This window comes from Camelus bactrianus, chromosome 25 (assembly GCF_048773025.1).
Source record: "Camelus bactrianus isolate YW-2024 breed Bactrian camel chromosome 25, ASM4877302v1, whole genome shotgun sequence".
Taxonomy (NCBI): domain Eukaryota; kingdom Metazoa; phylum Chordata; class Mammalia; order Artiodactyla; family Camelidae; genus Camelus; species Camelus bactrianus.
Window position 1 is genome coordinate 25507368 of NC_133563.1, and position 15712 is coordinate 25523079.

Below are 15712 nucleotides of genomic sequence, written 5' to 3' on the forward strand. Positions count from 1 at the left end.
CTTTTTCAACTACCATTAATTTTTAACCAAGAAGCTATAAATAGTTCTATGCACATGATTCTTATTCTAGTCCAGGGTAAGTCTGTGGTTATAAGTGAGCCTTTCAAAAATATTTTATGAATATATGTGTGGGTTTATTAATTCATTCAGCCCTGGCACTGTGCTAGGTACAAATAAGATTACAGTGTAACAAAGTCCATGTGCAAAAAAAGTGTTACAGAAGATGAGATTTACTCAGTTGGAGGATACTTCAGCCAGGAGGTGGTTCTAAGGAGCAAAAGATGCTTACCAGGCAGAGGGGCAGGGGAAGAGCGTTCTAGGTGGGTGGAACAGCCTGAGCAAAGAATGCATGGGATACTTAGGGAATGGTGAGATTTTGTGATCTTGTTGGGAATTAAAAAAAATCTCTAATTATTCTCAGGTGCCTTGTATGTCACATTCTGGTGGAGACTTAGTGGCAGGACCAGGGCGTGTTCCAGAGTGCATGTGTTGAGTCAGTCAGTCACCCACAAGGTAGTCACCCGAGCAGATCACACCCAACTGGGAACGCGGCGCAATTCCTAACCCGATTCTTGGGCTCTTGTTGCTCAAGGAACTGTAATTGTTAATGTTTGTTGAGTTCTTATGATGTGTCTGGCTCCAAACACCTCACCTGAACTAGTTCACTTATCCCTCACAGCCATAAGAGATAGGTTTACTATCAACATTTTGGAGTTGAGGACATTGAGACAGAGAGAGGTTAAGTAAGGTGACAAAAGTCACACGGCTGGTAAGTGGCAGGACCGTGATGTGAACCTTGCACAAGCCGTTTCCTCTTTCTGGAATGCACATGATCTCATCTTCCAAGGGCGGCTCCTTTTCACCCTTCAGGTCTCAGCTTCAACATCCCTTCCTCAGAGAGCCCCTGTCCCCTGCCCCCGCCTTGCTGCTCTGCATCTCAGCCCCTTGTTTATTCCCTTCATAGAGTTTATGACAAATTAACCTTGTCCCCTACTTTGTTTTCTTTCCCACAAGAAATCTAGATTCCATTAAGGCAGGGACCTCATCTGTCTCGTTCACCATCCCGTGCCCAGAGCCTTGCACAGTCTAGTGTAAAATAGCTGTTCAGTAAACATCTGTTGATGAGGACATTGGTATTGGCTTTAAAGTTCATTATTCCCTAATCATTCTACTTTATGAACAGTAAGTGGAAATATCTATCCCATTTATGGATGCGTAATGCTGTATTTCTGACTCAGGTTGGTACTCAGCAGCAAGCTTATTTTTCTGTGTATTCCTAGAAATTTTACAACAACGATAAGTTTCTGGGAGAAGAAATGTAAGTCTCACTCAGCAAAAGATAAACATACTCAGTTTGATAAGAAGCCAACTTGAACTGACGCACACCAAAAAATGCACCAGTGTGTGTTGTTGGAAAAACATTTTATTGCAATTCAGTGTCAAAAAAATTTTTACAAAAATATGCCACTGTCTGGTACAAACAACTATAAAAAAATCAGTTCATCATGCAAGAAGAGGGTGCAAATAATTTATACAGAAGGACTCAGCCCACACAATATTAAATAAACATCTTTGCATGTACTTGGTCTAACCTTATACTTTTAGTTACAATATCCAACCACCTATAGTATTTTTCATTTAAAAAAAAAGTACATTAAAGCTTCTAAGCTTAGGATTTGGACTTTAATATACACCCCCTTTAGCCAGGGTGATTGGCACTTGGTAGAATAAAGATGGCGCCAAGAGTTCTCAAGTGTAGAGCGCTGCTTAGAGCTTTCTGTTTAACAGACTTGTGTATCGTTAACAAAACAAACATTTCTATACTCAAAGACAGAAAAAGTCATGTTCAACCTCCAGAAGTAAAGTTGTAGCAGATGGAGTTTCAAGAAGTTTCGAGTTTTGAAGCAGCCACCCATATTTGGCCAAATGGAGCAGGGCCTAAGTTTTGAGAGATCTCTCAGGAAGCTTTGTTTGCTGAGTTCAAGGACACTTTGAAAAATGCCTAGCAGACAAAGTCATGAATATCATGGTCCCTTGCTCCTTGCCGCCATGTGGAATTATCCCCCTTTGCTTGGTGAAGGTGAGGTTTAGCAGAAAGTGATCTTCTGGAAGCTCACTGGAGCTCACTGCAGGTACCAGAGGACCAGTAGATGAGAGGGGTGGATTAAATGTACCTCTTAGTCTAAGAGGAGAGGAAATACCTACTTGGTTACCATCAGAACCTCAGTTTCTAGAAAGCAAGCCAGCTGCTCAGCCGTTACCTGTCTCAGGGGCCACCTTTATAATTAAAATCTAAGTACCCAGGGGAAAATGAATTTATCAAAATATGTTGCTTACTTTAGAGCAAGCAGATTGTACTCACTAGTATGCTGTACTCACAAAAGTTCTGTAAAATCATTAAGTGGCTCCTTAACTTCTCCCGGAAGAATCAGGGACTTAAATGTTTGGAAAAGTTAATGGCCAGACACCTAACAGTGGATACAAACTTGCTGTCCCACAGTGAAGGTCTTGAGAAGAATCAGGTCAGGTGTCCTGGGTGTCCAGCCACAACAAAAGGTGCTGGGGCAGGGGGCACAAAGTCAAGCCTCAGAAAGTTCCAGGTTTACGCTTAGGTCCATTGCTGAGTACCAAGTGGGCTGAAGCACGTCCCCTAAATATTCTGGACCCACTACCTCATCTTGAAAGGCAGAGGAGTGCCAGACTCCAGCATCTCTAGCCTCCCTTCCAGCACTAAAGTCTGGGGGAGAAGCTTCCTTCCTTTGGAAAACCACGGAGGGTTGACTCTTCTTAATAAAACACAAAAGAAAGCATCCACAGAAAACGCTGAGTGTAAAGGAATTATGATTTTGTTTGTTGAAGACCTCAGGGGCCCAAGATATATCAAAAAGCCCCATCTCTGCGTTTGCCTAGAGGTTCAGGGTGTTTCTGAGGTCTGTTTAAACACTAATAAGGTTTTAGGCCAGCATCCAGTCAGAGGGATGGTTCACAGACTTAGAGAATTGGAAACAGATTAAAAACAACAATAACAAAAAACAGCAGATGTCAACATAGAAAATGATGATAGAGTTTAGTTTAAAAAAAATTCACACATTAAATTACAGTTAAAAAAATTCACACATAAAATAGAGTGTTTGCATAGCAAGACATTATGGCCGTACAGCCTGGCAGAAAAATATAAACTCAGGTGCATATTTTATGATAAACATTGTATTGAACGCTAAGCATGATATACTGTTGAAATGACTGAACTTCTTGTAAATCACACCACTTGCTTAGACAAATGAAATTCCAAGCTTTTTCTCTTCTCCCACATAGAGACAACGGAAAACAAGGAGCCTCTGTTAATTGCAAGCTCCTCTTGAAAAATAGTTTTTAAATAGAGAACTGTGGCGATAACGCAACACACACTCCTTACCTTCCTTCATCATTGCCAAGGAACGCCCGGTTCTTGCTTTAACAGTTTTGCAGTGTCAACCCAGCCCATCCAAAATATCTCCTCTGAGCCACCTCAGTAGAAAATTGATCATCACTAAACAAAGGTCCTCTCCCAACTGACCTTTTTGAAATGAGGGATGCCTTTACCTTGTCGTTTGTGCCACCATCCTCCCACATGACTGATCTGTCTGCACTGAGTAACAATAACGCGATCTAGTTTAAAATGTCTGGATCCTGCTATAAAGTCTGCCCTCCTGGGCTTTCGCAAAGTCTCCTTTCCTCAAATGCTGTGCCTGATTCTCAAGAAACTGTGGGATCACTGCTCAGAAACCTCTGAGTTGAACCAAGTCATGACACCCCAGTGGATCTGCTCCCTGGACAAAGCTCTTTGCTTCCCTGGAAGTCCAGGTTACGTTCATATTTGACATCAATTTTGAATTCTGCTTTATAGGGTTGGGGTGGGGGTAGGTAGGTACAGCAAAGAGAACAGAGCGTCCTGTCCCTTCTGGCTTTTAGGCCAGCAGCTCTGAGACAGGGATTCTTTGTTTTTGGTTTTTAGGTCAGGTTGTCCTGGAAGGGTTTGCCACTAGACATTCTATAGACATTAGTGCCCAGGAAATAAGCGTTTTCTTTTTAACTTTACTTATATGTAAGGCTTTGGCCATACTTCACAGCTACCCCCATGGCACCAACTCAGATGCTCATACCCACCGACCTCACACAAACCATAGCATCAAAGACACGCCCCTTCTACTCCTTCCCCGCTCCCTCTCCACCTGCCAGTTCCTTCCTTATCCTCCTCTTCTAATGAGAGGGAACCACAAATGATGGTTTCTTCTTTTCTTTTCCTTAAACATTCTCCTTGACTCTTGTCACACACTACCTCCAATTACACCAAAGGAGATGGGGAGAGTCCGGAGGCACCATCTGGGTAAGCGTTTCAGAAAACCGCCAGCCTGTCCGTTGCGGTGGGGTCGTGGTGCACAGATGCTCCCGCTGCCTGGGGCGGGTTGTGCAGTCCTGAGCACCGCGGGCAGTCCGTGTGACACTGGTTCGCTCGTTTCATGCTGACTGTCAAAGCAGGCAACTTTTCTGGGGCTGCAAACCTGAAGGTGCTGAGGAGACTCCCCTGGCTTGATCAGCACGAAGAGCCAGATGAGTTGGGGGCAAGACGTGGAGGGCCATGAAGGCCTAAAAATGCTAGAGTCAAAGGCACCAGAGCTCTCACAGCAACGACAAAGCCGGCTCCCCCTACATCTTACAAGAAGTTGAGACCTTTGAGAGAACATGCCTGAATTATGGAAGAATGAGCTTTTTAGTCCACAGTCTGGACTCTGCATTCTCAACATGACCTTGTCTCAGGGAGGGGATGGGGTGCAGGGAGAAAAGGGGGCAAAAAAAATCCCCGTTACATGTTACAGGGGTTCGTGGCCCTCCAAACTCAACCTTACCCAACGAGATCTTATTCTTTAATATTTACTTTTTTTTTTTTTTCAGAACTGAAGTTCAATTTACTTTTTTCTTCTTGGGGTGGGGGGAGGTGATAATGAAAAACAAGACCGAGGAACCCTGGAGGAGGCACAGACCTTGCAAAGCGTGAGGAATAGTAACCAGCAGTCGCGTTTTCTTCCGAACGCTGGTACTTGGGTTGTGCTTTGAGGGAAGGGCATGAGGGGCTCCTACATCACTAGCTGGTCCCTTGGCTTGTTTTTGTACGTTCTTAATCATCTTTCCTGATCCAGGTCACCCCACAAGTTCAACCCCTAAGAATACACTGTTCTTCAACGTACATGTGAACTAATTTCCTATTTCTGCTTCACTTACTTGCCAAGGTCACACAGGGTGGCCACTATATTTACAAGAAAAAAAAAAAAAGGAAAGCAGTTACAACTGCAAAAAATATGTACATTGTGGTAGAAAAGCAGAGTTCTATAAAAAAGTAAAAAACAAGAACATCCCCCATTCCCTCCCAGGAATATTGACTCCTTAAGTCCTGAGATTTCCATCTTCCACATAGTTACCTGCAGGTGTCTGCCGAGCAGGCTGCCCTGGGGCGTGGAGCAAATTCAGGATGAACTCACGGCACCTCTGCTCCCTATCTGGCTGGAACTCCAGGCTTTACTTTATCATCCTTGCAAGAAGCCCTAGCTCGGGTTGACTGAATTTTGAAGTTAGGTGTAAAGAAAACTCCTCAACTCATCACCCAGCAAGAGGAACAGCAGCTGATACGTAAAACCTGTTTTACAAGCCTTTATCAGCACGCTGGCTCCAAACAGCCCCCAGAGATAGGCTTATCCGTGAAGATACCCCAGGAACCCAGACAAGGCCAGAAGTGAAACAGGAATCAGAAAGTCTTCACAGCTATTGGGTGACTAATCCCATCTTTTCTGTGGCAGGATTTCCTCTGGGACTGTTTTTAATTGATTGGCCTTATGTTGCCCTGAATGAGCTACAACATGAAAAGGAAAAAGGCGTGTGTGCTTTGGGGTCGTTCTAGAAAAAGAGGCAACCCCAGAGTGCCCCATTTGTCTAAAAAGGAAGTCTGACATATGATGAGGATTGCCTCCGGTATCTCTTCCTGCTTTGAATCACTTTTTATATGATGAAGAAACAAGAAAAACAGATACTGCCTACTGGACAATGCACTTTGTCAGAGCGAGCATTGTAGCTTTCCGAGGTAGACTATTGTGTGATATCTTCAGAAGATAAGGCCCTGTACCCATGCGGGTTTAAGATGAGTGGTACTTCCTTTGTCTTTTCAAAACAAACCCCAAATCAAAACCAAAAGCCCAGGGATTTCTCATAGTAGTTCTTCTTCTTTCCGACACGTTTTCACATTGTAAACAAAGAGCCTTCTATCTTGCATTCGAGTTTTGCCCCCCTTTCTTCCACATCTCTAGGGAACTATAAAGGAGTTTCAGTGAACAGCAAGAGAATTCCATTTTCACCGATGAAATAGAATTCCTGCCCTTATAGTCTTGCTGGCAAATCATTAGGGGAAAAAGTTTATTTACAGGATTTCTGCTTTTTTATACCAATTCTAATGAGAAGTCCATATGCTGAAATTCCCAGCCAGCAACTGCATCTCTCCCCTCCAATGTCCTGTCAATGACTTATCTTAGAAGTTTTGAGCCAGTGTTTAAAATGTACACTATTTACAAACGAAGTGTCCAAACTCTGTATTCACAACCATCCAATCAGCAGGGGAACCCCTTCTGGGGTGCTGTCGTGTGTTGGTATTCAGAACTTGAACAAGTTGATAAAGTCCTGGGGTGAAAGTGAAATGGAGCAGCTCTCGGGGTTATTGGCTGTGCACGGGTGATCGGTGCCCTGGAAAGGAACATCACGGTTAGGTGGGAGTTCTCGGCGGCGTCTCACTGGCTTGTAGCACCGTAAGGCACTGTCCAACCTCAAAACAACATTCCTCTGTCATGAATGCCATGCACTATGGAAAAATTGAAGGGCTGTGCGTGCGTGTATGTGCACCTGTGCACAGAGAGATGGGGGAGTTTGGGGGTGAGTGGGTTGCAGAAAAAAATAAACACAAGGGGGTGAAGGAAATGAAGATCTTTAAAAGTTCCTCTCTCTAGGAACTGAATCAGTTTTATCTTCACCTTCAGCTGGGGGCTACAGTAGTGGAGAGCAGGAACATCATGCTGGCGCTATCGGCTCGTAGGGGCTGGGCTGGGGGTGTGTGACAGACACCTCTGATACACGTACCTTCCAGGAGAGAATGTGGCAGTGTCTGCAAAGCTGAAGGGTGTCTCCGTACTGCTCCTTGCGTGGGTAACATCGCACAAGTTTAAAATACATCTTCTTCCAATCCAGTTGTCCTTTGTCTGACAAAATTAATCGCTTGCGGATCTGAATATCAGAGAAAGAAGACGGAGGGTATAGCTCAGTGGTAGAGTATGTGCTTAGCATATGTGAGGTCCTGGGTTCAATCCCTACTACCTCCATTAAAAAAATTAAAATAACCACATAAATAAACCTAATTACCTTACCTCTGCCAAAAAATTTAAAAAATTTTTAATTAATTTTTTTAATTTTAAGAAATTAAAAAAATTTTTTTAAACGTCAAAGGAAAGTAGTTCTGAAAAGTTCTGCTCCTGCTCCCCTTCCCCCTTTTTCATCTATACCCTGGCAATAGCTCAGGGAAAAATAGCAAAGATATAAAGAAGTAGCTTCTGAGTTCTACCCAGGAAACAGTAGCTTTTAAGCACTCTTAAAAGAAACAGGTGGCTGGTGACATCTCACGGGCAACCTTTACTTAATTGCATTTGGATGGCCCTGGAAGGTTTAGGCGATCTCAGTAAACAGCTTCAATCTTCTCTTTGCTATAGACTTGAGTGATTATTTCCAGGGAGAGGCAGTGACTGCTTGGCACAGTGGCTCTATTTTATATCTAAATATTAGTGGCTTCCTGAACAGAACTTGTTGAACTTACACTTCTGGATAAAGAAGTTGGGAAAAAAAAAATCTGAGGCAGCATGAGGAGGGGAGAGAGGCCTAGAGCTGGGGTCAGAAGGCCCAAACTGAAATCCAAGGCCAGTTTCCTCGCTTAGAGAGCACTCCACTAATTGGGATTTATCACTTAGCCACTTGTGGCCTTAGTCCTTTCATCTGCTTAAAGTGAGCACAATGATATCTAACCTTCCCTGGGTCATTATATGAAATAATATCAGTAAAAGTAGTTTAGCTATAATATGTCATAAAAGTGTAAGTTACTTTGTTATAGAAAAGAAGGACTGGTGCTAATTTAGGATTTTTTTTTTTAAGAGCAAGCTGTAAAATGGAATATGTTAAGAATACGTTTTTTCCACGTATTGAAACACAAGAAAAATCTCACACGTTTTCTTTAGAAACTCCTTGGACTATTGTTTTTCAGTTAAAGCAGGAAGCCCTGGATGGTGGGCTCCTCTACTTCAAGCTTGAGAAGGATGCCAAGGAAGCTTGAGGTAGGGGCAGAGAGGGAGAGAAGGAAGGAATGGCTGCTGGGTGCCACCCACCTGCCGCTCGGAGAAGTGGTACTGGCAGAGTTTCTTCCATAACAGCCGGTCCTCACTGAGCACGTGCAGGTCGGGGGCCACCTGGCCCAGACTGACCAGGTCGCGGCCATCGCTCAGCCTTTGCATGATGTTTAGTTGTAAGCACAGGGGCAGATCGGTGAAGGTGAGGCCTTTGAAGGCAGGCTGAGGGGGAGAGGGATTCAGTTAAGAGAGGAGCAGTTCTCCAGGCGACACCCTCACACCCTCCAAGGGGACAGCTGTTCCCTCATCCTCCAGCTGTGCGGTCCTGAGCACAGCTCGAGCTGGTTTATTGATCAGAGATCAAAAGCATCAAATCTCCCTGCCCTAAGTGCAGAAACAGGACCCATGGCTGAGACCCACAAAGAACAACCTGGAGTGGCTCCAGCTGATGGTGCCCGAAGGATATTCCTAAATTGCACAAAACTGTACACTTTTTAAAAAAACTGAAACATAATTGACTTACAATCCTATGTTTCAGGTGTACTACCTAGTGATGTGACATTTGCATACATTATGAGATGATCAACAATATTCTAGTACCCATGTGTCCCCATATAAAGTTATCAGTGTTATTGACTTTGTTATTGTTATCCCTTACGCTGTGTATTACATCCCCATAGCTCATTTATTTTATAACTGGAGGTGTGTACCTCTTAATGCCCTTCACCTATTTACACTTTAAAGATTCTCCTAATAGCACATACTGGATTCTTGTGCTTCAGTCGGTTACGATATTTGCTGCCTTTGTGAAGGACTCCTTGCCCTGGAGAGAGCACCCCTAGCCTCAGTCTCAGTGCCTGCCCCCTTGTGACCACTGATCCCTTCAAGCAGGTTTTCTCCCTGGCCCCCAAACACACTGCCCACAAGGCCCTCACTCTCTGCAGTCAGTCGTCTCTGCCCATCCAAATGTGATTCTTCCTCAGATGCAACAACTTCCTTTATGTTATGAAATGCAACCCATCTCCAAAAGAAAGCTTGAATGAACAGGAAAGCTTGAATTCCTACTAGAATTTAAGCTCATGGAGGCAGAAAATGTTGTGTTTTTTTTCATTGCTATGTCTAAAATAGTCTAGAAGCATGTTGACGTATAGTAGGCACTCAATAAATACTTGTGGAATGATGCAACTCAAATAATTAAACAGGTAAAAACAGCAACAACAGAAAGACTCTACTGGGGTGTGTGTGTGTGTGTGTGTGTACACACGCATATGTGCCTGCATTGGGAATGGCTGGTTAAGAACCTTTCAGCCTAAACTTCATTATCCATTGAGGCATCTCTGTTCAAACCAAGGGCTCCATGGAACATTTTGAAAACTATTGGTCTATGGAGAACACATTGGCAATTAATGATGAGATTCTCCAGAAGCTTCTTCTACTATATCCTTGAATTTATATTTGAGCCCTTTATTGTTTAAATTTTGATGAGCTCAGGGGATCCCACCCAGACCAGGATCCTTGAAGGCAAGGTCTCAGCTTGGATCCCTTGCCAACAAGCCCAGCACAAAAACCCTCTTCTGAGTGCCTCCTAGGCCTGCAAGGGGCGAGAGACCCAGAAATGTAAACAAATAATTATAGAACAAAGGTTAAATGCCATCAAGAAGATAAGCACAAAGAACTCTGGGAACAGTCCGTGCAGAAGGTCCTCCTTAGGATTTGTTGCTATTTCTTGAACAGCAACTGGATGCTGCCATCTGGATAAGAAGTCAGCACAAATCGCTCGAGACTGGTTCTTTGTCCTTCCCATGCTAGTCCTGGGTGAGCTCTTGAATTTGAACTACTGACATTTTTGGCTCAGTGTTCTATCACCTCTGGAGGTCACACACACACAAAAAATACAGGATGAAGAAACCCTCCCTTAGCTCGGGGGAAAATAAACTCTGTACGAAGCACAGCAGAGCCAGAACACACAGGAATACAGGAGACACGCGGTCTCAGCACCCCTCCTGCGTCCCCGCAAAGCAGGACAGGTGTGCAGAGGGAAGGAGGGTGGTGGCAGGCGCCGTGGGCAGGTGGAACATGGAGAAGGATGGGAGGCAGGACAGGCAGGACACGGGGTGGACAAGCAGCAGATTTTAATCCCAGGTGTCCTTGGGAAAACCTGGGTCTCAATTTCCCTGTGTCCAGAATGAACTGGTTTCGAAGACTCTGGAGATCCCTTCTACCTCCAACAATCTCAGACTTGGAGTAGCTTCAGCCTCCAGACTCGTCAGAAGCGTCTACGATTTGACAATTTATGTTGTTCAGGCTGCTGGGCTGAACTTTCAATTGTTTGCAAAACTCAGGACTTTGCCGGACTTTGCAGAAGGCCCTAGACCTATTTGTCATTTATCATCTGCTGCTGATCATATGAGCCAATAAAACTGCCATGAGATTTTCTTTTTGTTTCCAGCACTTCAAAGCATCTACTTTTTTGGTTAAAACTCCCAGGCCAATTATTACATGAACTCCTAATAAAGTCCACTTGGCAGAATTCACTCTCAAGTTTTCAGACCTGAACTTTTCCAAAATCCTTGCCCAGACCCCATGCTGAGCCTTTCCTCCTGATAAATGGTTAACTGCTAGGGTGCTTTTTTTCTCTTTGAATATAAACATGTAAAAGAAAAAGAAGTCACTCTTGCTCCCCTCTATCAAGTGTTTGGCTAAAATCCTTTTGTATTCACTCTGCCTGCCTCCCCACTCCCCACCTCCCCTACTGCCTGTGCTTCCAAACCCTTCCTTGCTCACGGCACACTGTGATTCTATTCGATTTTTCCCCCTAAGCCAGCTTTCTTAGTTTTTTTTTTTTTTTTAACTCCCTTCATTCTTTATTATATTAATTATTTTGCCAGTAAAAATTGGCTCCATAGAATTAGATAGGAAATTTTGAAGGCAAACAAGATTATGTGCTGGGAAGATACTGATAGAACTTTGGCAAATAGAAAGCAATTAATGTAAATGTCACCTTAACATTTTCATGTAATAACTTAACTTCTCTTTGGTCCAAACTGTTAAAAAGTAAGTATATTTTAAAATATAGTCCAGACTGAAGTAATTAAGTCTCTCTCTCTCTCTCTCTCTCTGATCTTTCTTTCCTCTGGAGAGTTGGGAATTTGTGTAAAAAGCTCTTCAGGTCTCTGTGGGTTCCCAGCACTGCTCTCAAAATAATGTAGCTCAGAGCCAAGGAGGGTTGGGAAGGAGGGCATGAGGGAGGAGAGTGTGCTGGGTTAAAGCACAGCCTCTAAGGACAGGCCTGGGTTCAGCCCCCTTCTTACTGGTGTGGAGGCCCCGGCCAGATTATTCTTAACTACTCGGTCTGATCTTTCTCATTTATAAGATGAAGAGAAGCATATCTTACAGTGTTGCTGGTGGAATGGATGAGACAGTGCATAGAAGTACTGAGCATAATGCCCAGTAAATATTAGCTATTATAATGACTCCTACTTAGAATTATTCACTAGATGAGTTAACTCATACAGTAAAGGACTTAGCAGAGTGTCTGCCACCGAGTGAGCTCTGAAAAATAAGAACAGCTGACGCATTTATAATACTTACTACATGTCAGGCACTGTTCTCTCTCTATGTTAAATTATTAAATCTCACACCAGGGCTGTGTGCTAGGCATGACTGCCTCTATTCTCCAAGTCAGGAAAGTGAGGTACAGAGAAGGTGAATAGCCCCAGATCCTGCGGTTGGTAAATTTTCATACTCATCTGAGGTGAACTTCAGTATTTAATCTGTCCTGCATGGGATTTCATTGGATTTAAAAGGCTTGCAAAAAGCTGGGTCATTGAATAAATAGTTGGAAGAGAGCTGGTTTGAAAAAAAAAAAGTTTGGAAACCACTGATGTTTAAAGTTTTGCCATTTTAGGAATAAGGAGTCCAGGGTTCTGGTCTCAGCTCTAGCTCTGATTGCTGTGTTACTCGGGGAAAGTCACTCAACTTCTCTGATCCCCATTCTACCCTCACCCCCATGAAGGGTAATGGCAACTGCAATGGGTACCTCCTAGGAGAGTTTGTAGATCAACGAAGGAGAGCTTTGGGGAAATAAGCCCGTGGAAATGCAAGATACGTGGGCAGATGTGGCCAAGAGGGGCTCCTGTGAGGTGGACAGAGAGAACAGAGGCAGGTTCTGGTCACGTGACCACCCAAATGGGTGTTCCAAGTTGCTGGAGGGAAGGTGCCCTTGGGACAAGTGGGACTTGCTCATTTATATCACTGGCTGACTATCACTGGTGTACGTGTGTGTATGTGTCTGTATGTGTATGCGTACGTACTGTAGCATAAGTGATTCTAAGGAAGTCACATAACTCTGAGGCTTCTAATTTTTCCCTCGGTTTCAGAGTTTACAAAAAACTAAGGCTCAGAAAGGTTATTAACAGTGAAGTCAAGGACCCTGCACTTTGCAAGCTTCATACAGTGAAACGATTATTTAAAAGCGGTCAAAGAAATTTTTTCATGTTACTTTCTCGAGAGATGGGGCAGATCCAAACTTTATCAGCCTGGGTCCCGGAACCACTTAAAACAGCCGTGGTCAGTGATTAGATTAAGTCAGCCAAGTGCTATGTGAGCTGCCTAAGTGCATCTGTCCATTAGGGAGCCTTAAGAGATTACACCAGCATCTTTCCCACATTGGCGTGTATGTGTGTGTGTGTATGCGTATGTGTGTGTGTGTGGGGCCTTAGTCCTCCTGCTCACTATTAAGACAACAAAAGCTGAGGGCCAACTTACACTTTAAAAGCCAAAAGAAGCTACTGATAGTAGTTTAGCTGGTAATATGGTGGGGGGGTGGTTGGTTGGTTTGCTTTAAGTGAGAATTTTTCTTTTCCTACATGTATGTTTACAGTCTTTACTCAAAGGCTTCCTTTGTCATAGCCATAAATAATTGGAACTAGAGTTCTAAGAGGTTGATACCAGTTCTCCAAGCCACTGCCATCATAGCGCTGTTGTATTCAAGGCAGCATCCTAAAGCTATAAACAATACGTACTTTAAGAAGAAAAGGGCAAAGGGGAACGATCTCCAGATGCTACTAAAGGTTTCAGGGTCAAGCCCCAAAGGTCAAATTTCTCATTTTCCCACCATGTTTCAGTTGGCTGCCATCTTTCCATATACTCAGATCCTGCTCTGCCAAGTTCTTCTTCCCACCTTCCCTTTATTAGAAAGTCCCCCAGCCCATCCTCAGCACCAGTTTAAAGTATCAGATCAGAATAGTCCAGACTCTTCTATCACCAGAATGGTTTTGAAGTCCTGGCGGGGCGCTGGGTGGGGGTATAGCTTAATGGTAGAGTGTGTGTTTAGCATGCATGAGGTCCTGGGTTCAACCTTCAGTACTTCCATTAACCAAAAAGAAGAAAATTAACAACAACAAAAAAAAGTCCTGGTGAGGCCACCCAGCATCTCAGCAGAGGAATCGACGGAAGCTGTTCCTGCTGGGAGGAAGCTGGGGTGGGTGCTCTGCTTACCCTGGTAATTTGGATGTTGTTCAGCTGCTGCTGCCAGTGTAGAATCGTCTCCATTCGATACACCCACATGTTAATGTTCCCGACCAGCACAGACTTGCCCACTCTTTGGACCAGCGTACACAAGGACGTGTAGAGGGTCTGGAGTAGTTCCCGTATTAGTCTAATGTTTTGCTGGTCTTCAAGGACTTGAGTAGGGAAGAAAAAAAAAGTAGCAACAGTTACGATACCAGAACACTCCGTATTTTACAAGTGGTTCTTTCTTCTTCTCTATTCTGCTTGTGTTACCAGGGCACGCCCCCTGGGGACGTGGTTGTCTTTCTCACTGGTGTTTATTCCACATTTGGCCAAGCTTCTGCACTCGAGGTTATTGGGTAGAATTTCCATGACCTAGGTCCCTCTTTGTTCTCTCCTCTGTTTTCTGCAAAGACTCTTTCTCTCTCCATTGTCCCACCAGCCCCAATGGCTCACCTGATCTGAAAGCAGTTTCTTTTTGCCCAGCTGTGATGTCTCTTTTAGGTGATCAGTGGTAACAGCACAGGTTTGGGGGGTCAGGAGCTTGGATTCTAGTCCAGTCTGGCTGACTCTGTGTGATTACAGATAACTCACTCTTTTTCCCGTGTATACAATGAGTCAGTTGAGCCAGAGATGTAAAGTTCCTTTTAGCTCAATGAGTCTATGAATCTATTCTGCCTTGTACGCAGCTCAATTTTTAAGAATTTGAAATTCAGAGGTTCGGTAGCCAAGGCTGGGACATGTGCCTACACTGAGAAGCTTGAGAGGCTTACAGCAGGGCAAGTGGATGATCCCAGCACAAGGACAGGAGGGTGGTGGTCTCACCCTCTGTCGTCAGCATGAGTGGCACTCCTTTCTAAACCGGAATCTGGCATCCCCGAAATGCGTCCAGAGTCATTCATTTCCATCCACTCACATTCGCTTAAGTCTAGTGACACGTCCACTCCATTGGAAAATCCATCTGCCCAGCCCCAGGCCTATAAAAAGGGGTGAGAGAGTGAGAGAGAGCTCACCTTTCAGTACCACTTTTTCCAAAATGTTCATGAAGTTCTTTTGGGCAATGCCACTCAGGGAAGTGAGCTGTGACTTTGCTATCAGTTCCAACAGCTGTGGATAAAAATAGAAGTCGCCAGGCTTAGAATACATAGATATTTTTCTCCTCTAATCTTCACTTTTGAGTCACATGACATGTAGATACAGACTGACGAGGAGAGAGAAATGGCAGGCAGGGCCACAATGCAATAAAAAGCAGATGCTCCGAGCGAAAGACAAATGGGGGTAATTCAAAGCCTAGGAATCAGGCTGAATAGTTGATTGCTTTTTTCCCTTTTAAATATAAAGAGTTTGGCTTCAGCCAGGGCTAATTCATTCTACTTGTCCTGCTCCAGCAAGGGAAGCTGAGGTTCTCTGAAGGGAACAAAACCTCCTGTGACCTGCAAAGGTTTGAGGTCTACGAAACCAGTCCCAGTGGAAGTTCTATCCCCACTTGAACTTCTCCCCACTGGCTATGACTGCTCTCAAAGCTCCGAAACGCTCATGTTCAGCAACAGTGCGCACTTTTCAAGGAAGTGGCAATCATCCAGATATCCCCTGCTTTGCAGCGTTAATAAAAATGTCTATTAATTAGAATCTTTCCTTGCCCGTAACCTTCTGTAGAAAGAGGCCAATAACAGGAAGAGGGAGAAATGAAGGGATGGATAGCGTATACTCGTATTTCTAGCCTCGTAGCTCTTAGCCTTACGTACAAGTCTTATTTGATGACTTAGTTCTGTGACTCTGGGCAAACTCCTGAGTTT

General features: G+C 44.0%; 1 protein-coding gene across 2 annotated transcripts in view; it reads right to left on the bottom strand.

Annotated features, from left to right (window-relative positions):
- Window positions 1–1405: 1405 nt before the first annotated feature.
- Window positions 1406–15712, bottom strand: part of FBXO32 (F-box protein 32) — a 33789-nt gene continuing 19482 nt past the window's right edge. For both annotated transcript variants that reach the window (XM_010972612.3, XM_074353020.1), the window contains 5 exons: window positions 14930–15023; window positions 13905–14089; window positions 8445–8627; window positions 7156–7299; window positions 1406–6765 (listed from right to left, as the gene is read on the bottom strand). In XM_010972612.3, the coding sequence (XP_010970914.1) occupies window positions 6676–6765; window positions 7156–7299; window positions 8445–8627; window positions 13905–14089; window positions 14930–15023 (696 nt within the window). In that variant the 3' untranslated portion in view covers window positions 1406–6675. The remainder of the gene's footprint in view (window positions 6766–7155; window positions 7300–8444; window positions 8628–13904; window positions 14090–14929; window positions 15024–15712) is intronic.